Source organism: Helianthus annuus, chromosome 17 (genome assembly GCF_002127325.2).
Source record: "Helianthus annuus cultivar XRQ/B chromosome 17, HanXRQr2.0-SUNRISE, whole genome shotgun sequence".
Classification (NCBI taxonomy): domain Eukaryota; kingdom Viridiplantae; phylum Streptophyta; class Magnoliopsida; order Asterales; family Asteraceae; genus Helianthus; species Helianthus annuus.
In genome coordinates this window covers 4913927-4936597 of record NC_035449.2, presented here as the reverse complement: position 1 = coordinate 4936597, position 22671 = coordinate 4913927, and the positions used below count along the sequence as shown (strand labels likewise).

The 22671-nt window shown below is 36.9% G+C and overlaps 3 protein-coding genes across 3 annotated transcripts; 1 reads left to right on the top strand and 2 right to left on the bottom strand.

The window, feature by feature from the left end:
* Positions 1-5515: 5515 nt before the first annotated feature.
* On the bottom strand, positions 5516-6735 carry LOC110922990. The gene is made up of 4 exons (XM_022167186.2): positions 6498-6735; positions 6248-6412; positions 5804-5968; positions 5516-5716 (listed from the first exon to the last, which is right to left on the bottom strand). Exons 1-4 carry the CDS (start codon positions 6576-6578, stop codon positions 5600-5602), a joined length of 528 nt encoding a protein of 175 aa, XP_022022878.1. The 5' UTR covers positions 6579-6735; the 3' UTR covers positions 5516-5599.
* Positions 6736-7803: 1068 nt separating this feature from the next.
* Positions 7804-11286, bottom strand: LOC110920716 (mitochondrial carnitine/acylcarnitine carrier-like protein). Its single transcript, XM_022164913.2, has 4 exons — positions 10958-11286; positions 10777-10844; positions 9014-9405; positions 7804-8533 (listed from the first exon to the last, which is right to left on the bottom strand). Exons 3-4 carry the CDS (start codon positions 9403-9405, stop codon positions 7978-7980), a joined length of 948 nt encoding a protein of 315 aa, XP_022020605.1. The 5' UTR covers positions 10777-10844; positions 10958-11286; the 3' UTR covers positions 7804-7977.
* Positions 11287-15291: 4005 nt separating this feature from the next.
* Positions 15292-20936, top strand: LOC118489073. Its single transcript, XM_035986630.1, has 7 exons — positions 15292-15655; positions 16518-16669; positions 16741-16899; positions 17014-17082; positions 17187-17289; positions 20339-20499; positions 20588-20936. Exons 1-7 carry the CDS (start codon positions 15328-15330, stop codon positions 20735-20737), a joined length of 1122 nt encoding a protein of 373 aa, XP_035842523.1. The 5' UTR covers positions 15292-15327; the 3' UTR covers positions 20738-20936.
* The last annotated feature ends 1735 nt before the right edge of the window (positions 20937-22671 follow it).

Here is a 22671-nt window from a genome sequence, read left to right as displayed (position 1 = left end):
GGAAAATGTAAACTTAAATTAAACTTAAATGTCCCATTATTAAATCATTTAAGATGTAAACTTTGTTATGACTTTAATCATATAGTAAACACAAGTGAAAGATCTACAAGAGCATCAAAGACTCATGCCATTAAACTATAGAAGAAGAATAATAGTACAAACAAAATAATAAATAAATCTGGATTAGTTAAAATTAGCATATGAGCTTAGTCAACACCAACCTTTATAATTTTTGGTCAGGGAATCTTTAAAAGGGAATGGGTATATTTGCTTTAGTTCTGACCAATGTTTTTAAGAATATGTGTTTGTAAAAGCCCAAATATACTTTAACATATCAAGCATATATAATTATTTGTAATATATTTAATAATTTATGTATGATAATTAACATATATTTGCTAACAATTCATGTACAAAACTAAAAACAAGGCAAATTCAAGACGTAAAATTAGCAAACTTGACTCAAGATGTAAACTTGTGATGTTTAGTTGAAGAAATAGACGTAGATAGTGAGTTGTAATTATGAAAAGTATGGTGGTCCACAACAACCAACAAACCAACCAAAACTTTTAAGCAAATATTGGTTTTTGTTTTGTATTTCATTTTTTTATATTATCTTTATTTCTTTTCTACACTTCAAAGTTAATGTGATCCACGAGTATTAACCTATTACTATATTCGAAAGAGTCAACCAACTTTTATTCTTTGTGTAGACACTTTTTGTATTTTGTTTATTGCATCCAAATAGTTGCAAAACCCAATGACTTTACATGTCCATTTATATATTATAAATGATTTGACACATTCTTAAGGGTTATTGAAACTTTTAGAACTTTAGAGAAGGCAATTGATTACTAAATACCCTCTTAAATCTTATGAAAGTATGCAAACATGGTTGATGATTTTAGAGAGTTGTATATTAGAGCACATTAACATAGTTAATGCTATTACCATTCATTAAGATGTTGTATCGAGAACTTTATAATCAATTACCACCGTATAAATGGGATAAGTTGTGGTTATTTATGATCATCAAGTTGGAAGAAGCACAAAGAAAATGCATATCATTCTTTGAGAACTAAGTGGTATCGTCGATCATCATGATACGCAAGGGTACGAATTCCACTGATCATCTTCCATGTTGGTATGCTTGGCTTCTCTTCTCCCTCTCACCGTGAACATTACCATATGTGCCTATTGGTAGTCACTGATTTCACCCCTCCCCCTCTCCTCCACATCAGGTGGACGCCCTCCAATGGATTCGTCACATTAGAGCACTGGAGGTGCTATGAGAAGTAAGGGCGGCCCTGAGGGTGGGCGGAAAGGACCACCGGCCAGAGCTAGATATTTCGAATGACACGTTATTTAAAATAAAACCCGACATGTATATGTAAAATATATTTTTTTTAATTGGGTATATCCATACAAACACCAACATATACCCACTTACAAAACTATTCTTATGGTTTAGATAAATTATTAGCCATCGGCATTGTAAACGAATTCTTAGGGTCGACCCGAAGAATCATAAGAGTCAATGAAGTCAAGATGACTAACTAGGTGAAAGTGGTGGTGTTACATCATCGTCACTAGGAGGAGCTAGACTTCATGCTCATTATAATTATGGGAAGAATCATGAGACATGCATGCCACACACGATTTAATTATACACTTATTCTCTCTTGAATACATAATATTTGATTTATTTTGATAAACACAATTTACTATACTTAATCTAGTACTTACTTTATTTAATTATACACTTATTCTCTCGTGACTACCTTGAAACAAAGAATTGGATGTGCGTAAATTAACACAATAAAAAGGGACGAAAAAGGATTATTGGACGTCGACATGCAATGTATTGAAAGAATAGAACATTCAATCACACTACATGCTTATCACACACTAATAAAGAAATATGCAGGCCTTCGCCACAAGTAAGTTCTAGATTGTACTAATCGTGATCTTAATGATCATGTGTAATATTTATATGTTACATCTAGGTGCCAACTAATTGTGTCATGGTTAACATGCAAGGACATGTTCATTGTATTGTGAAAGTATTTCACGAGAGCCATGTCAAACTCTTATCAACTAAACAAATGACTATGTTGAGTAGAAAGTCTATATTTGAATACCTAACTAGTAACTACATAGAATTGACATGTGAAAACAATGTTATGTTCCCATGTAAACATCAAATCGTGTAAGTTAAAAAATATAGTTGGTCAACAAAAGAAAAGTTTATGATAATATAAACTCAAGTTAAAGAAAGAAAAGGATCTGTATTGAACAACAACTAGGTTTATAGAAGCTCGCCGTGTTGTAGCGAATTTCTTTTGTTATTTAGTTTGTGTTTACATGTGTTTTGAAATCACTACAAGTGTGTTGCGAACGTAACTACTGACAAGAATAAAAAGAAAATGTAGAAAAAAACACTAAAAGATAACCGAAAGAAAATCAACCAAAAAAGTTGCATGGTAACGATGTTGTTAGTACGAAACCCGTGGTCAGAGATGAGCAAATTGTTCTGGGTACTGGTACCAAATTTGCCGAACCAAAAGATCTTAAGCACCAATTCGGTACCGACTTTTGGCGTTCCTGGTACCTGTTCACTACCGTTTTTTACCTTTATATACCGGTACCGTAACCGGTATTTTCGGTATCAGTACCGATTCTGTATCGGTTGGCACCGAGCTCATCCCTACCCCTGAAACTCAAAAAAGAAAAAAAATTAAAAGTTGAAGAAAATCAACAAAAAAAAGTTGTACGATACCGTTGTTCGTACGGTAACCGTGATCAAGGATAAGTAAATGGTACCGGGTAGCAGCACTGAATTTCCCGAACCAAAAGATTTTCAATATCAATTCGGCACCAACTTTTGACGTTTTCCGTGTTAGTGCCGGTTTTTACCTTCATGTACTGATACCGAACAGGACCGTTCCGGTATTTTCGATACCAATACCGGTTCGATACCGGTTGACACCAAACTTATCCCAACCCCTGATATTAAGAAAAGGATTAAAGTTAAAAAGTAAAGAAAATAACTATTATTATAATATAAAAATAATAGAAGTATTAAAAAAACTATATATTATTATAATATTAAAATCACTATTCATTTTAGTTCGCTATAGTAATAATAATAATAATAATAATTGTGTTTTCAATTTTATAATAAAGATTGGATGACGCAATATCAACTCCAATTATATGAGTTTATCTCCTAAGGGTGGAGTTCTAGATTCAACAATAGTGTATTTGTGAACTGCGTGAACAAATCCTAACCATAGATTTACATTATCATATCGTAAAATACACTAGTGTTTTTTCATCATCAAATGCTGATAAAATCCTAACAATTGATTTACACTTATGTATTGATAATCAAGGGCTAGGATTAGTTCACACAATTTATTATGAAGGGTATTGTTTACAAATGAACCTAACCCTGTCACCTAAAAGAGTAAATTTGCAAGTATAAATGTCAACTCATGTATATAATCAAACCATTCCATTTTACATATCCTTATTATTATATCATATATATATACACACGCGCGCACACTATTTTTCACTCCTTTTCATTTAGACCATGTGTAGTGGTCAAGCTCCATAACCCCCATAAATGTGAGATTATACAACACGCCGCTATGCATATCACGGAGGGAAATTTTTTTTGCCCATAGCACCTGGGGGTGGGGGCTACCCGACGCTATAGGCTGGATGGTGGTATATGGCTCCATATAAGGCTCCACTAGGGATCGCCTTACAATTCCCCTTAAAGTTTTTAGTTACCCCCTTAATCTTGTGCTGATTGTAGCAATATTATAACTCTCCTAATGCTTCTTTGATTTTTAAAGGCCTTTATCGTTAATAACAAATTAAGTGTATAAATGGTATTTATCATCATTAACAATTACAGTAATTAAGAAACATTCATGTGTCAACACACCATTCCTATCTATGAGAAACCTAACCATACGGTCTTTCACTTGCACGAACTTAACGAGATGTATATATTGTCATTTATATGTGAAATTGTGTTGAAACAAAATCTTCTAACAAGAATGTATTCCATATATGTTGCTTTATATGTGAAATTATGTTGAATTTTTTTTAGGAACAATTCATTTTAATATATATATTTTTACTTGAAATAGAAGATAAATGGGCAACAAGCTACGTTGCTACCCATTTTTGAATAACAAAACTAAGTTTTTAAAAAATAAAATCTTCTAACAAGAATGTATTCCTATAGAAAATGCAATTGCGGTATTCATTTCTCAGATAGATTCGAGCTTAATTTACTCGATAAAAACACAAATTGAATAAGTTGACCCACAATTAGCTTAATAAAAGCTTGGTTCTTTTCTAGCACTAAGTAGTGAAAACAAATGAACGGATTCATGATGTTTAGTCATCCATTAACATGCAAGTTGATAATAAGATATTTTTTTTAATCATTTCTAGTCATCCATTAACATGCAAGTTGATAATAAGAACTCCTTGTTATCATTTTGTATTAACTTATCTTTTACTTTACCTATTTTGATCAATTATTTGTTTAATTGTCATATTATTGGGCCTTTGAGAAAGCACTATGATGTGTGCCATCACCAAAAAAATATATATATATATATATTATAGAGTAAAATGTCATTTTCGTCTATGAGATTTGGCCACATTCACGGCCTTCGGCCCTAAGGTGTCATTTTCATCAAGAAAGTTTGAAATCCTGCTATTTTCATCCTTGGGGGTAATTTTTCGAGGGACAAAAATCGCAATAAATTGCCAACCTCAAGGATGAAAATGCCAAACCCAAAGGTGAATGACTACAACGCACAAAAAAGTCAGTTTTAGATGAAACAGACAAATATACCCAAACCTCAAGGACGATTTTACGAATTTACTCTAGATTATATTTTGTAGGTTTTTAAACCTCAATATGCATTTTAAATATCATGAAGCTATCAGTCTCTGTGTTCTTGGGTGCTAGATGGGGCGTGGAGCAAGGCCACGTTAGACAATCAGACGTGGAACAACGCCCCCATGGCACGGAAGGGACACTAGGATGGAGAGGTAGGCACCGGCGTGAGAGCTTAGTTTGATTTTTTTTATATTAAATACAATATACCCAATCATATAGAGTAATTTTAACCCACCATCACATTTTACATATCACCTCCGTAACTTACATTAATGAGTGTAAAAGGTGAAAGCTCATATAGCCTACACGACGTGTTTTTTCTTCACATTTAACATTCACCGCAACACAACATTTGACCATCTCTGATGCAAAGAGTATAAACGCGTACTTTCTCTCCTACTACCCGTGCCCACATGTATTATCCAATCATATAGAGCCACTTCAAACCATCACCACATTTCACATTTCACCTCTCCATAACACATGTATATAAAATGTGAAACTATCTACCGTCATCAACGTGTCGCTTTTTAATTCACATTTCACATTCACCGAAACACATAGCGTTACTATTTATTTTCAAAGACTTTTATATATAAATAAACAGATAACAAAAACATTAAAGATGCAAAACTGGACAAGCCAAATATTGAAATAAACTAAGCACTAGCAACCTAATATCTTTAGATGTGGCCAATTATGAGCTTTTTTCTTCCTGTTCTTCTTCTTCTGATGCTCTCCATTCTTCCTCTTTTGCTTCTGTTCCAATGTTTCATCTTCATTCTAGTTATATATACAACATATACATTCATATTTATATACATCTTATAAAAGATCAAGACCAAAATAACAAGTTTCTCATAGTTCTACCTGTGAATCACCACCAGTACTAACCGGGAGGATATCCGAAGAAGACGCATGCTTGCATTTGGACTTCGGGTTGTTAAAAACCGGGTAAGAAGAAACGGGTAACTCTCGCGCCCCAGCAGTGGCTGAAGTGCGCGATGCTCTTCGCGTTTCAATCTCTAAAGAAAGCTGAAATTTCGTCCCGAATGTTTTTTAAACACAACATGGTTACTGTCAGGGGCGGAACCAGAGGGGGGTCAAGAGGGTCCGTTGACCCTCCGATCACCGGAACTTTTTGAATTTTTATTTATAAATTTTGAGTTTTTGAAGAACAAACTTAGAGATGGACCCCCTAATTTGAACTGGTATAGAATATAAGCTTATGCTGACCCTCTAACTAAATCGTTCTGGTTCCGCCACTGGTACTTACTGTGAATACTTTTTTCATCAACACTAAATAAAAAATACCTGAATAAGACGGTCTTCAAGGGACTCGATCCGGTCTAGAAAATAACTTTTGTTGTTGGCTTCCATAACGGTTGTCTTCAACGGTACACACTCGTTGTTTTTCCTTCCAAACGAGAAAATATACCGCCATCTTGATATATTCGGGTTCCTAGTGATATGCTTCATCTACATAGATGTAACAAAATTGTTTTATAAATGCTACAACATGACATATGAAAAGATTTTGATTGATCCAAATGTGTAAGCTTACAAAAGTCTCCATGCGATCCGGTTTTGAGAGAAGAGGCAGCGCGCTAGAGTGCGTTTGTAACCGATCATCGATCTTAACCATGTTTTACAGTCTTGTATGACTGTTCTTCTATTCTACACATACAAGTGTATGTGTATATGCGTATGTGTTTGTATATATACACACATGCACATGCACATGCACGTGAACGTTTAAGGGGATCTTTGAACAGTTAAAAGTGTCCCCTTTTTTCTCTATTGACTATACTAAAGGTATGGAGATTTTAAGGCAGAGTCTGTTACTAAGTCAAAAGAATAAATCAAAGATTTATTTATATTAGGGAAAATAACCGAAATAAATATTGATCACACCCATTTACCAAAATAAACATAGTTCGGGTCTATCCGACCTAGACGCGTCACTAAAAACGAGGGAACTTTGCCGTATTAAGTAGAGTCATCACTCCTATCAAATAAAGTGTTGACACGTAGAGGCTACTAGACGCAAACTTAAATGTTGGAGGATACTAAACGCAAATGGTTGACCGTAGATGCAAATGTTGGAGGCTACTAGACACAAATAGAGGTGCTAAATGGGTCGTGTTTGCGGGTTGGTGGGTTCAACCCGACCCGAACCCGAACATGACACGAACCCGAAAAATATCTCATACATATGAACCCGAACATGACCCGAATATTGAGGGGTTGACTCGGACACGGCCCGCTCAATTCGATTTTTTCAACTTAAATTTTTTTTTCCTCAAATTAATATATTAAAATTATATTTTACTAAAAAACACACAAATGGTTATACTACAATTATTACATTAAAATATAATTTTTTATGTCAATTTATCCTTTTAAGTTCTAATGAAGACATAAAATACAGACCTAATTTAATTTAAATATTAAGCATATTGTAAAAAATATAATATAATATAAACAGGTCAACCCGACCGGGTTGACCCAAACATGACGCGCTTAGCTAAACGGGTTAGCAGGTTCAACCTGAAACTGAACCGAACCCGTTTAGACTAAACCCAAACCCACGAATTTCATGTTAGTTCGTGTCGTGTCAGAAATTTACACCCCTAGACACAAACTCGAATGTTGGAGACTACAACCTCCACCCATTTTTAATCCACGTGTCAACACTTTATTCGCCAGGATTCATGAGTCTATGATAGACGCAAAATTTCCCTCGTTTTCAGTGATGCGTCTACCGTAGACGCGAACGATGTTTATTTTGGTAAATAGCTGTCGTCAATGTTTATTTTGGTGATTTTCCCTTTATAGATAACAAAAATAGAAAATAAAAGGTCACATCATATTTTTAAACATAGGATATAAGTTAATATAACATGATAACAGTGGATGTGGAGGTTACATAACTGGAAATGAAGCAAACAAATGAGCCATAAAAAAAAAACTATTTCAACGCGTTTTTAACGACAAATTTGAATCACTGAAAACGAATGTTAAAAATCATGACGTCACGACATCTAGCCTAAGCTAGACCTTGTGATTTCATACGCTAAAAAGCAAGCAGCATTAGCCGGGACACTTCGACCCATTGCTGGTCCGAAACCTTTATACAAACCACCAACTCCTTCAGCTTTAAGAATCTTTTTGAATGCATCAATAGACCCGGAATACTTCGGGTTCTTATAATCATCAATCTGGATCACACTCTTGATAACGTCTGTTGGATAAACCGCACCCCAAAACGCACCGCCGGCTAACCCACCTGCCAGCATTAACGAGCCACGACCTAACCCTGAAGTGTCGGTCCCACCAGCCATGTATTGTTTTAGATATTCATATACACCAAACATTGTCGCGTTTCCTGGTACTTCACGAGCAAACGTGGGGAATAAACCTTTGTAAAGACCTCTAACTCCACCTTCCGACCTCAAGACCTGCTTGGCCACGTCCATTGGACCACCGTACTTCACTGCTTTCGCTGTGGCTGCACCGGCTGCTGTGGTGGCTGCACCGGCTTCTGTCACTGCGGCCGTTGTTACACCGGCGGTTGCACTTGCGCCTTGCGCCTGAAGTCTAGATTTCAAGAAATAAGTTGCGTTTTCAAGTTAGAATTATCACTCACATTTTCGTACCTAAAAGGCTAAAATTTAGGCCTGCAAATGAACATACGTTTATGAACTGTTCGTGAACTTGTTTGGCGGGGAGTTTATTTATGTTCGTTTATTTAATAAATGAACGAACATGTACACAATTTTTTTGTTCGTTTAATTAAACGAACGAACACGAACAGTGGCGAAGCTTGAATTTTTCGGTCGGGGGGGGGGGGGGGGGCGAAAACGTATATACCCAAAAATTTCTATAGAACCGTGGGGGGGGGGGGGCGCCCCTCCCCGCCCCTCTTATCCTTCGCCCCTGAACACGAATACACGTTTTGTTCGTTCGTTTATGTTCGTGAACGTCCGTTTATGTTCATTTATTTACGTTTGTTTATGTTCGTTCGTTTATTTACAAGCCTACTAAAAGTATAATAACTGATAACAAAAGAGCACTGACCTGCATTTAATCAACTCGGTTGGGGTGGCCAAGAACGAGACTGCGAATCCAGCACCGGCTCCAGCGACAAACTGCTGGTTCACGGTCAAGGGTGCACCAGGGCTGGACCTCAAAAGGGTCTCCATTTGACCCCTGACTGAGAACAAGAGAGCATTGAAGGCTGCCACGGTGGCAAGTGGGGCACCCATACCTTTATATAAGCCACCCGCACCTTCAGCGGCGACTGTCTTTTTAACAGCGTCTATCGCACCCGAGTATTTGGGTAGCTCACCCGGTAACGGAGTAGGTTGACTTTGGAGTTTGACCTTGATGGTGTCAAAAGGGTGCCCAACTACCAATTGGGCCACCCCTCCAACTGTTCCAGAAGCTAAATCCTTTGCTACATCACCCATCTGCATATTTATATCACAAACACCAATATATCTTATTCATCCACAAGCATTTTGTTTTCAAGATCAAAATTTACAATAACTCTGTTTCAACTTTTGGTTATGATAATTTTGGTTTCCGTGCGCCAGAGCGGAGCTACTTAATCTAGTCCAACGGGTCAAACACCGTATGTTTCTGACTCCAAGATCTATGAATGTGGTTTTTTCAAAGACTTAGTTTTGCTATTCGAAAAGGGTTAGCAGCGCACAGTGGCGCAGCTTTCAAGGGGCCGGGAGGGGCGCCTGACTCCCCGGACTTTTTGCTCAGTCAGGGGCGAAGTATAGAAGGGGCGGGAGGGGGCGCCTGACCCCCCGAACTTTTCGCTCAGTAGTGTTATATATGTAGTTTTCGTATAGAAATTTTTGGGTATATACGTTTTCGACCCCCGGGTTCTAGGGCTGTAAACGAGCCGAGTCGAGCCGAGCTAGACCCAGCTCGAGCTCGGCTCGAACTCGATTCGAGCTGGCTCGGCTCGAGCTCGAATTTCAAATCGAGCTGAGATTTGAGGCTCGAGCTCGGCTCGATTAGAATTCGAGGTAGCTCGGCTCGGCTTGATCTAGCTCGAACTAACAAAGAACCGCAAAATTTATTACTTAAAAAGCTCTTAAAAATGAATTTCTTCATAGCCTAAGGGCCATAATTGCCATTTTATTTAACCATATGGCTAAATATGCAAGTATAAATTGTTAATTCACTTTCTCCATTGTCTTTACCTTGTTTTATAGGGGAGATACTCCCTTACTTTTTGTTTTCTAAGCGATGTGGGACAAAAAATGAAGGATGTAAACCTTATCGAGCCAGCTCACGAGCTCACGAGCCGAGCCAGGCCAAGCTCGAGCTCGGCTCGTTTACAAACCGAGCCGAGCCGAGCTGGCTCGTTTACAACCGAGCCAATTTCGAGCCGAGCTTTCTTCGAGCTTTTTTCGAGCGAGTTTCGAGCGAGCTGCGAGCCACGAGTTTTTTGAACACCCCTACCGGGTTCTATAGAAATTTTTGGATATATACGTTTTCGACCCCCTCTTCATTCGGGTCAAGCTTTGCCACTGCGCTCAGAAGTGTATGTATGTACATTTCGTAAAAATTTTTTAGGTATATACGTTTTATAAAAAAAAATTACTTATTTAGAATTTTTAGGTTTGGTGACTTCCGACCCCCCTTTGGAAATTTTCAAGATTCGCCGCTTGCAGCGCAGCGCAGGTTGTTGCCCGTCCGGATTAAATGTAGTTCATTACTTGATCAATAAATACCAAATTGAGGATTATAATGCAACAAAAAAATTGAATTCATACTAAAGAAATGAAAAAAAACACTATCTTTAACAATAAAAATCATACCTTTACAGAAATTTGATAACTCCACTAGAGATTGATCAACAATAAACCTGAATATCAAACTATCCAACCTAAAAAACAACAAAAGAAAGACAAAAAAACAACATTAATGTTCATGGGTATTCCCCAAATGGATTAAATCTCCATTAAAGAGACTAAAAAACACAAGTAGAGTGAAAAATACCAAATGGGTATAACTTATTGATGAGTTCCCATCATCACCCAACGTATGAATCTTGAAAAGTTTGAATCTTTTTACAAGAATATGAGTTAAAGAAAGAAAAGGGGCAAAAGGGTGTGTGTGTGAAATTGAAATCTTGAAGATTTGAGAGCCACGAGAAGATAGAGGAAGATAGGATTGTGTATGGTATGAGTTGGAGGTTAAATGATCGCACATATGTGTATGAAGGAAGAGAGATTAGATGTGAGGATACCACAGAAGAAGAATTGAGGACAGGATTCATCGGTTGATTTCAGGCTCACCAAAATGCTAAATTTTTGGCGGAATTGTAGGTGGTGAGGAATGGCTTGTCGAAAAAAATACAAACATTGGAGAGTGGGATGACATTCTTTACCGAAAAATTCCCAATGCGAAATTTACAAAATTATTTATAAATAATTAGGGGACTAGGGGTGGTTCACTAGTGATAGAATTTATCACTCACAAGCACCAATCAAGTTTCGCCATGTCATTGACCATTTTTCCATCACTCACAACCATTTTTAGTGGGGGTGGTCATCACTCACCACCACACCCAACAATTTCCCCCCAACCAACAAATACACTCACAAAAATAAACCATAACACGTGATGGAGATAACGAAAATCGGTTTCCGTTAATGTATAACGCGTTGAAGTGTGTAGCGGCGGTCGAGTTCAACGCGTTGAAGTTTGTCACGTTATACTATCACGGAAGAAAAAGGAGACCGCCCCGGGTCCCCTTATAAAAACAGTTATGGGTAATGTCGTTGTATTTTTTTTAACGGCAAAAAACGACGTGCCAATAATTGTAACATCGGACGTTGTGGTCAAGGTCGACTACTCGACTGTTGTCAGCCCCTTGGCTCTCCCCAAATGCGCGGAAACCCGATCTCCACCAGCCCGAAGGCACGTAGTTGAAGAAACAGGAAAACCTCGTCTCCCATCCAAGTCGAACCGGCGCCACCCGTATTCGCTCTTCACCTAGATGCCACAGAAAATAATGAGGAGATTGAGAATCGAATCTGGGTCACAAGAAACACCAATTCTTTCCTCAACCACTCTACCACTATCTCATCGACCGTTGTATGTTTTATTTAATTTATATTCTACACTTTTTGGAATTTTATAATAATAATTTAGAGTTAACATGATTTAGTAATCAAGTTGATTTGTATAATTGTATATTAGAATCTAATTGCTCGAGCAGAAGAGTATACCCAATACACTAGGCTTTCGTGTTTGCGCAGGGTTTGGTAGGGGTTGAATCACTTCGTGATCTGATGTACGCGCCCTTAGCTTACATCTTTGTACAAGAGGATATTTTCGCGGCCTGGACCAGTGATATCAAGGTCACAAAGAAACAAACTTATCAGTTGTACAAAGACCTGCCCTTAAAATCCAACCGCTTGAGTGTTAAAATATGCATTATCATATATTCATATCATACGGGGTAGAGGTAAAGTTGTCTATACCCTACTCTCCTCAGACCCTATCTTAGCTTTACTGTTGATGAAATTTGATGAGTATGATGATAATGATATATTCATATCATAAAAGGTTGATTTTGGTTCTAAAATTTAAAATCAAGGAAAACCATGTGCTTTCACCATTCAATAGGGCAAGTTGTATAAAAAGTTAATAAACTTAGGGATGGCAAGAAACACATGAGCCTGACGCATATATTTGAAACCCAAAGCATTCAGGACGGGTATACCTGATACCTGACATGTCTGGGATCAGAAAAAAAATATTTTACGGGTATGAAATTAGGTGATACCCGACCCGATTACCTAAAAATATATACTCATCTACCCAAAACATAGAAAACCAAAACTTTTAACTTTTGTTTTTAGTTTCTTTTAACTATTATATAGAAATGTTTCGTTCTAGTAGCGTTATTAAATGAAAAATAAACTTTCTTTTGGAATATATACTTACCTTACGCTTTTTAATATTTTTGTGGTGATGATAATATGCACGTTATTTATCATGATTTAATATATTGTATAAATTTAAAAACACATAAACTTGTAATGGGTTGGGTATTAACAAAGATTTTACAATTGGGTATAGGACTGAAATTAGCCCGACTACATTTTAAAAACACAGATTTTTTATAAACAACATTATGATTAGTTTGTATTTATTTGAAACAAACAAATCATAAGACTAACAATGACCACACATAATTACACTAAAGAAGACAAAATCAAGGCATGGATGAATACGGCAAACATCACTAATTCATAGTGCTCTCTCAGTTTTATACGAAACAAACTTTTATCGTTTTAGGTTTATACCAATGTTTTGTTTTGATGTAGACATATTATATTTTAAGGATAACTAATCTATAAGCTTACGTAAAAACTCTTCACTAGTATAAAACAAATCTCATTTTAAAAAAGGCAGATATGACCTATGTGAAGTTGAGGGACTAAAACTTCGGTTTCTTTTTTTAAAAAATCTTTCAGGTCTTCACAATTTCTACTATTACATTATAAGTATTAATATCTTAGTGATAAGTGTGTAATATCTTAATGATGGTGTTATTATTAGGGTTGTAAACGAACCGAATGTTCTGCAAACAGTTTGTAAACCGTTCGGCGGTAAGTTCGTTTATGTTCGTTTGTTTAGTAAATGAATAAACACGAACAAGAAATTCCTTTCGTTAAGTTAAACAAATGAACATGAACATAGGTTGCGTTCGTTCGTTTATGTTCGTGAATATTCGGTAATGTGTTCATTTATATTCGTGGGCATTCGGTAATGAGTTCATTTATGTTCGCTCTTTAATGTTTATTTGTGTTCGTTCGTTTAAAGGTTTTTATATGTTGTATTTTGTTTTATTGTTTATAGGTTTTAAAATTTTGAAACCCTAGCTATCTTATATGTCTCTCACAACATCACTCATTTCACTATTTCAATTTTAGTTTGTGTTAAAGCTTAACAAACTCTTAATTTTATGTTAAACATGTTTCTGATAATCATGTCAACTGTGTTCGGAAAATTATGTTAAATGTGTATCTATTTTTTTGTGGATTTTTTGTAATGTTTGTGATGAAAATGCAGATTTTATTTTAAATATTGTATTAATTTGTGTTCATAAACGTTGTTTGTGTTCATTTATGTTCATAAACATTTGTTAGAGTTCATTTGCGTATGGTAAGTGTTCGTGAAAAGTTCACGAACATGTTTGTTTCCTTAATGAACGAACACGGACAAGAAATCTCGTACAGTAAGCGTTCGTGAATAGTTCATGAACAATCTTATTCTTAACGAACGAACACAAATAAGGTCTTTTCGTGTTCGTTCATTTCGTTTACGGCCCTAGTTATTATTATACACGTTTACTAATTGAATTTCCTTCACGATGTTAATGATCTTCATATGAATTACAATGTTCAATGCCTATTATCAGAGCACTTGCAACAGGGTCTCATGGACACCCACAAACGCCAACTAGGATTGACGGATATCATGACCCGTAGACGATGCATTGCGTGACTTCATTGTTAGCTGTTTTTGATGGACACGTACATAGGGACAGACTAACACAAATGAGTTTGTGTGGGTCCTATAAAAATGATGAGTGATTGTTGACATATAGTCTTTAAATCTTAAGGTTGTGTTAAACATACACATCCCTAATAGTTTTTACTGAATATACCCCCTAGTAAATCACTAATACCATTTCTCCACTTTTATGTATGACACTTTTCCATTAACAATATAGGCAAAGATTTTTGTTTGTGTATATACACACAACTTTTTACATTTTTTTCATAAAAAATCCTTATTATTACGAAACACTTAATCAAATTTTTAACGCTTTCATTTTTTTTTTTTCCAATAAACCAGACACATGTAATACCTTTCTGGACGTACTACAACTATATTCATTGCGTTCTTCTTTTGCTATCAAGTACATCAAAACCGATCGAAATCAAAACCGATCGAATTCATTCAGCTGGTACATGATTAAATAGATATAGGTGGTCCGCTTTTTAAAACCCTCTTTAAAACATTATCAAAATCATTAAACATTTTTAATATCTACAAAAATAAAGAAGCATTATCTCCACATGTCAAGTTCCCATTGGTTATCCCAAATCTCAATCCGATGAATCCAAACCATGTGTATCGTGGACCACAAAAACTCACCAGTTTTTAATCACGCCTCTATTCCTAACCGTTGATCTCATTATCATCACGTTGACTTTTCTCCACCCTCTTTCAATTCTCTCCGACCACATACAACCCGCAAACATCATCATATCCTACTAGATCACCAAACAAACAACCTTTGCAATAATACTATGATTCTTCTGTATAACTAAAAACTACGTCGTTTCATGGAGATTCCTGTGATTACTCGAGTTCGAACTACAACGACGTCGTCTTATGCTTCCTGCTGTAGCAGAACAGTTGATGTTGGGTTGACTATAAGACTGAATAGGTGGAGATGTGCTGGGAGAAAAAGAGTGGTGGGTGTGAGAGCTTCGGCGGAGGTGAGTGGTGGTGACGGCGGAGAGAGCAAGAGTGGCGGTGGTGGTGGTTACCGGAGCTCCGGCATGGAGGTTATTACGTTGGATAATCAAAGGTTTTCGGATTCGGAGTTGCCTGTTTGGGACAATAATAATAATAATATTGGTGTTGTTGTTAGACTTGCTTATGGGATAGGTTGGTTTTTTTTTTTTTTTTTTTTTTTTTTTTTTTTTTTTTTCATTTTTGCTGATTTTATTTATAAAGTAATTAATATAAATAAATTGTGGAGGTTTATGATTTATTTTTATTTTTATATTTATAAAATCAGTAATCATATGATAAACTCTATTTAATTCGACATTAATTTTTCAGTCAATTATGCAAGAGAAAATCAATAGTTTCATATTCAATTATGAAAAGAAGATGTCATAATTGATTACGCAATTTTTATAATTCTTTTGAAATAAAGATGAAAAGAACAGGAAGTTAATATCTATCGAACACTTCTGTTTTTAGTAGCTAAATGACATAATTGAAACAAAATTTGTGTTAGTTTTGGTTATTATTCTTTTTCTATACATTAAACTACTATGTTTATCTCTTTGATGTTAAATTGATATGATATTGAAGTTTCTATCTTTTTTTTTTTTTTTTTTTTTGGGGGGGGGGGGGGGGTATGTAACTCATGTGTATGTTTCGTTTACAACTTTTAATACATGATGTTTTGATATATTAATAAATGTTGTTTCGATATGTTAATAAGGCTGGTGGGCGTGGTTTAAAGCCCATAGGGGCTTTATCACGCCACGTAAGCGCCACGTAGATTTTGAGTGGAAAATGGCGCCCCTTTTAACAATGATGGTGTGGGATAATGCCCCACTAGCGCCCCCTTTGACCAGACACCCCTCGTTAACGTGCTGGCGAACAACCCATGGCGCCCACCTTTAACTCGTGCGGTGTGGATGGTGGCGCCCCGGGGGCGCTATCGACAATGATGTGGCGGGGTGTCTAATGATTCTAATATCCCCCATGATTTCTGGATTCAATAATACTGCAGGCATATATGGAACAATGGCATTAGCAGGGAACTTCATATGCTCAGCCGTAGGAATCGATGGAACCGGAGGTTATTCCCCGTCGTTAGAGGCCATCGTAGCAGGAATAGGATACGCTGTTCCTCCCATCATGGCCCTCTTATTCATTCTAGACGTACGATATTCTTACTCTTATACATTTTTTTGATTCAATAGTTTGTATCTAATCCGTCTAAATTCGTACAGGATGAAGTTGTAAAGGTGTCACCGCATGCTCGGGCAATTAGGGATGTAGAAGACGAAGAATTACGAAGCTTTTTCTATGGAATGTCTCCATGGCAGTTTATGCTTATGGTTGCTGCAAGCTCTGTTGGCGAGGAGCTTTTCTACCGAGTTGCCGTTCAGGTCACAAATTACATATTCACATCTTTAATGTACTACTGTATGAATACTTGTCAAAACTACGTCGTTTTAGTGTGGAATTTATTTATATGTTTTTCTTTGCTTGAAACGATACAGGGAGCGTTCTCAGATGTTTTTCTAAGGAGCACTGAGTTAGTAACAAATGCACGCGGAATGGCTTCACTGGTACAACCACTTTAACTTATGAGAAAAATTACCAAATTAAAGTCAATGTGTTCGGGTATTTCTTGAGTAATATTTACATGACACACGGGTTCTGTATATTGTAGGCTGGTGTGCTGCCGCCGTTTGTACCGTTTGCCCAGGCGTTTGCAGCCGTGATCACAGCAGCTCTCACGGGTTCACTGTATTATGTTGCTGCATCTCCAAAAGGTTTGTTTCTCATCCCATTTCATCTGGTTTAAGGTCCTTGTTTGGCGCTCTCGCCCCTGACGCGTGTTGGATTAATCGGGTTCGTTTACGGGTCACCGGAGTCACGGGTTATACGGGTCAGCAGATAAATGGATTATCCATCTACCAACGGGTCTAGTGAAATGGTTAAGTGATGTTTGACCGAGTTCTTAGCAAGTGTACGTTGAGATGGGTGCATGGTACACGTGCAGAATAAGAAGTCAAGTAGTGTACCGGTTCTTTAGGGTAGAATATGAGTTTATTCCTTTTTATATTCTGTACGTGCATGTAAGGCTATATATAAAGCCTCTTGGTTTATTTAATATTGTAACCTTCATTTTTCGTGAATAATAGTAACCCTTTCTTTCATTCTCTGCATATTATATACTTCACATACATAAGACATATATACGTGAGTTTGTAGTGTGTGTTGTAAGGGGCCTGTAACCAACATTTGGTATCAGAGCCTAGGGCTCGAGAAGTTCGGAGGAAGCCTCCGCCGCCGGCGAGTGTGTCGGTTGGTGGAGGGCAGGAGTGAAAGAAGGGTTATTTCGGGATCTTTATACAGCAGAAGACGGAGACCGGGAGGGTGTTCGTGTCAATCGTTATCGTGCGGAGAGTACCGGTTTGGATGACGGGGGTGACGGGTGAACATCGGTGTGTCTGGTGGCTGTTAGTTGTGATTAAAGTGGAAGAAAAGGCTGTAGCGATCAGAAGTTACCGGTGTGCAGTGATCGGAGGCGACAGATCAGCAGTGATCGGAGAGAACTAGGTGATCGCAGGTCAGCGGGTTCAAGAGTTTATGTTCTAGGGGATCAAGAGGGTAGCGAAAACGAGTCGTGATTCAGGCCAAATCAGCGGGCTTGTTAACCCGGTTGTTGATCGAAGAACAAAGAATGGATGGTGCTTTTATTTGTCGGTTACTCTTTCTAGCCTAGGAGAAGAATCGCAAGGAGGTGTCGATTTCTTAGGGCAGAAAAACCAACGGGTGTAGCGCGGTAAAAACGAAACAGCAGGAGGCTGAGATATTCGTTTAGCGACTCGAAGACGGTACAGGTGGTAGGCGTCTAGTTGGTGGTTGATACGCAAGGTGTGCTTATCAAGGAAGAGCTTGACAGAATAGTGAAATCACGATCAGGGGGTGAACGGCTTTGGACGGGGCTGAGGTGACCAGAATGTCCGGGATAAGTCGAGTTGAAGATGTGACCGAGGTGGAGGTCAGGTGTCCGGTAGGGGTCGAGTTGATATCGAATTTGGGCGTGACTGAGGAGGAGGTCGAGTGTCCGGTATAGTTCGAGATGGTTCGGAAAAGAAACCGAGGAGATTCGTTGTTGCGGTGAAGGCGTAAACAAACACCGATTAAGGGGGTGATTGTTGGATTAATCGGGTTCGTTTACGGGTCACCGGAGTCACGGGTTATACGGGTCAGCAGATAAATGGATTATCCATCTACCAACGGGTCTAGTGAAATGGTTAAGTGATGTTTGACCGAGTTCTTAGCAAGTGTACGTTGAGATGGGTGCATGGTACACGTGCAGAATAAGAAGTCAAGTAGTGTACCGGTTCTTTAGGGTAGAATATGAGTTTATTCCTTTTTATATTCTGTATGTGCATGTAAGGCTATATATAAAGCCTCTTGGTTTATTTAATATTGTAACCTTCATTTTTCGTGAATAATAGTAACCCTTTCTTTCATTCTCTGCATATTATATACTTCACATACATAAGACATATATACGTGAGTTTGTAGTGTGTGTTGTAAGGGGCCTGTAACCAACAACGCGGTGCGGTTCCTTAAGCAGTAACACCGCACATGTTAAGGGGCAGAATTTTGTGTTTAGCAGGGTAGGGTTTGCTATTCAGAAGGGGGTAGCGGCGCAACTTGTTGCTCGCCTACCTGCCATTAGTTTGTAATCGTATTGATATAAATATGTTTTTCTCATTAAAAAAAATATCTTACTCGGAAAAAAAAGTAACATATAATAATTATCTTAAAATTCTATTTAAGGCAGTATACCTTTTTTTTTCCTTTAAAAAACTTTAGTAAAAATGGTAATCTTGATCTCCTAAACTAACTCAAAGTTGCATTAAAAAGTTTCAAAATTACTTGCTTTATAAGTTTAAAAAGTTTTTTTTTTTTTTAGATTACTTCCTAAACTAACTCAAAGTTGCATTAAAAAGTTTCAAAATTACTTGCTTTATAAGTTTAAAAAATTTCTTTTTAGATTACCTCAAATATATTTTTTTACATTTGTACATAAAGGGGTCTAAATGTGTCTTGCTTGATCTCGGCTCGAGTTATAACACAATATATATTATTATATTTATATACTTTTAGTCACAAATTTATATATTAATATTTATTATCTAATATATTTATATAACACCAGGCTCGTTTAGTCTCGCGTGTCTAGTTAAGCTTGGTATCTTGGTTTTGAAAAGCAAGAGGCGCACAAAAGCGACGAGGTTTAAAACCGAGGCGCGAAGCGTAAAGAGCAAAAGCGGTGGGCTTTTCGTACCCGAGGCGCAAAGCGATTATATAATTTTTTATATATATATCCCATAGGTTTTAGCATCAGTTATCCAAAATATAGCTATAAATAAGGTTTATATTTGATTTTACCTACAAGTACAAGCCAAAAACAACATAAAAACACCTTATGTACATGAGGCGCGCGCCTCAGGCCAGAAAAACCCCCAAAATTTGCGCTTTTTGGGGCTTTTTGTAAAAAGCGCGCCTCAGGCTACCTAAGGCGCCAAGGCTTGCGCCTAGGCGTGCCTCAGGCGTGCTTTTTAAAAAAACTTGGTATATAAAGCTCGGGCTCGTTCGTTAGACGAGTTTTAATTTAAACTCGACATAATTTAAGCTTGACTCGATTCGAGCTTTTAGCTAGCCAATGTAGAGTAGCTTACAAGTGGCTGGACTCGTTTTGTTTTTTGTTTTTTTGTTTTTTGTTTCTTTTTTTTACTTTTATCAATTGGGATCCAAAAGCTAATGGTAAACATACACATATATTATGTTTCCCTTCAGATCCTACTTACATTGTCGCACCGGTTTTGAGATCTCGTTCTAGTCGTGACGAAATGAAGAAGCTTTTCGGAGCCTGGTACGAGAGGCGGCAAATGAAAAAGATATATTCTCCATTACTTGAAGGACTTGTAGCTCTTTATCTTGGATTCGAATGGAACCAGGTAACTTTGATCTATCTTTGATTTATCGGCTATATTATTCGCAATACATATCATTTGATGATAACTACTTATCATATGAATGTGACAGACAAATAACATTCTAGCGCCCATTATAACACATGGGATATACTCTGCAACGGTACTAGGACACGGGCTTTGGAAGATCCATGATCATCGACGACGACTCCAGCAGAGAATCCGGTTGCTACAACTTAAAGAAAAGGAGTTTCTGGATTAAGATATTGGGTGAAGGAAATTTAAATTGTATGCAAGTTAGGTTACATTTTTTCAACAATGCTATAAAAAAAGTATACAGTTAAGGGTCATAGAAATACAGTTAAGTAGTGATCATGCAAATAGAAGAATAAACTCTTGGCTTTTGATGAACACAATGATCGACGTTTTCTGATTAATAAAAACTATTACAAGATTAGTCTAACACGTCCAACGTCTTACATTAACCAATATTGTCTGCTTTCCCATAAGGAGCTCATAGATTTGATTTTGATTGCCTTCGTTGGGACTTCCCACGAGGCCACACGTCCTAGTTTTACTTCTACTTGAGCACACGTATATGGAGTTCTACTCTCACCCACAACTGCTGTATCCAAAATGCGTTGGTGATATCTGAGTCCAGTGGCAAAGCTTGAGATTTTCGACCAAGGGGGTGGGAGGGAAGTCACTGGACCTAAAAATTTCTATAAAACTGGGGGGGGGGGGGGGGAGGGGTCGAAAACTTATATACAAAAAAAAAATAATAATAATAAATAAATAAAAAAATAAAAATTTCTATACGAAAACTACATACTCTCCAATAGTGAGCGAAAAGTTCGGGGGGTCAGCCGCCTCCTCCCGCCCCTTTAAAGCTTCGCCCATGTTTGAGTCAGGTCCATTCTTTATTACCCAATATGTCTTTTGTGGACAAAGTAGAACAACATGATGCCGTAAGGTGTCACAAATACCCCCATTGGGACTCTCCCCGCTGAGGTTTACCCCAAGATGATCGTCGGCAAGTCAGGAAAATGCCTAATTAACTTACATAGCTAGCGTAAGTAGGGTTTTATATCCATTAGGAACATGCCATTAGTATAGACTGATTAGATAGACATAATTTGTACACCTTTTATATTAACCAAATAGATTATAGTCGATCAACTACATAGGCCATAATGGAATGACATCTTTGTGATTAAACGATAGGCCATAACGATTCAGTCACATAAGACATGCTACAACCGTATAAAGTTTCTCTAATCGCTATCTAGGTTAATCAATTAACATTTAATAGATCATGTACACAATTGTCTAAAGTTCAAGGACACCAACAAAACAAAGTCTTACAACTGTTGATTAAACCCCTAACCCAGTTGTAATTACAAAAAGGAAAAAAAACTATTTGAAATCATAGAAAAAGAAATAATCCATTTGCAATTGCTATTTTTTTTTGCATTGATCCAGAAAAAGCCCACATAAATGGAACTGCCGCCCGATGGATCTCTCCTGAGCCCAACCAAAATATCAGCCCACATAACTAATCGTTTGGCCCAATCATGAATATATTAAACGAAGCCCACTTTCCCACTTGTATTTTCGTTTAATGTGTTTCCAAGAGGCAAAAACCAAGCTCAACATTTATTTATGTTTTTTTTTTAAATTTTATTATTACTATTATTATTATTATTATTATTATTATTATTATTATTATTATTATTATTATTATTATTATTATTATTTCCTTTTTCTATATTTCAGTTTTGACCACGTAGGAAATAATATTCAATAAAATCGGTTTTGAGATAAAATCAATTAATAATCTATGGCATCTCAATGTCTCGAAACTTACTTGTACGGTTTTAAGTTGTTTTCTTTTCAAACCAACAAAATAAAAAACAACTATATTTTATACAAAATCAACACATCTTGCTAAATAACTAAAATGCAATAATGTGTATTAAATTAAAATCAAAAAATGCACCGATAACCCCACCAAAGCGTAAACAAAACTTAAAAAAGTGACTTTGATATCATTTGTAATATCCGACTTCTCATACTGGGGAGGGGGCCCAATTAAGCGTGAAGTTTGAAGATCATTTGGCACACGACCACACATATTAGAGATGAGGTAAGATTTAGTGGAAGCACAATTAAGCGTGTATTAGAAGTCATACTAGA

Excerpts from the sequence above, each read along its gene's own strand:
- LOC110920716 (XM_022164913.2), bottom strand. The coding sequence starts at position 9,405 with ATGGGTGATGTAGCAAAGGATTTAGCTTCTGGAACAGTTGGAGGGGTG. Across the intron at positions 8,534-9,013 it reads ACCGAGTTGATTAAATGCAG|ACTTCAGGCGCAAGGCGCAA; the intron begins GTCAGTGCTCTT and ends CTTGAAATCTAG.
- LOC118489073 (XM_035986630.1), top strand. The coding sequence starts at position 15,328 with ATGGAGATTCCTGTGATTACTCGAGTTCGAACTACAACGACGTCGTCT. Across the intron at positions 16,900-17,013 it reads TCTACCGAGTTGCCGTTCAG|GGAGCGTTCTCAGATGTTTT; the intron begins GTCACAAATTAC and ends GAAACGATACAG. Across the intron at positions 17,083-17,186 it reads CACGCGGAATGGCTTCACTG|GCTGGTGTGCTGCCGCCGTT; the intron begins GTACAACCACTT and ends TGTATATTGTAG.
- LOC110922990 (XM_022167186.2), bottom strand. The coding sequence starts at position 6,578 with ATGGTTAAGATCGATGATCGGTTACAAACGCACTCTAGCGCGCTGCCT. Across the intron at positions 6,413-6,497 it reads CGGATCGCATGGAGACTTTT|ATGAAGCATATCACTAGGAA; the intron begins GTAAGCTTACAC and ends ACATCTATGTAG. Across the intron at positions 5,717-5,803 it reads GTACTGGTGGTGATTCACAG|AATGAAGATGAAACATTGGA; the intron begins GTAGAACTATGA and ends ATATATAACTAG.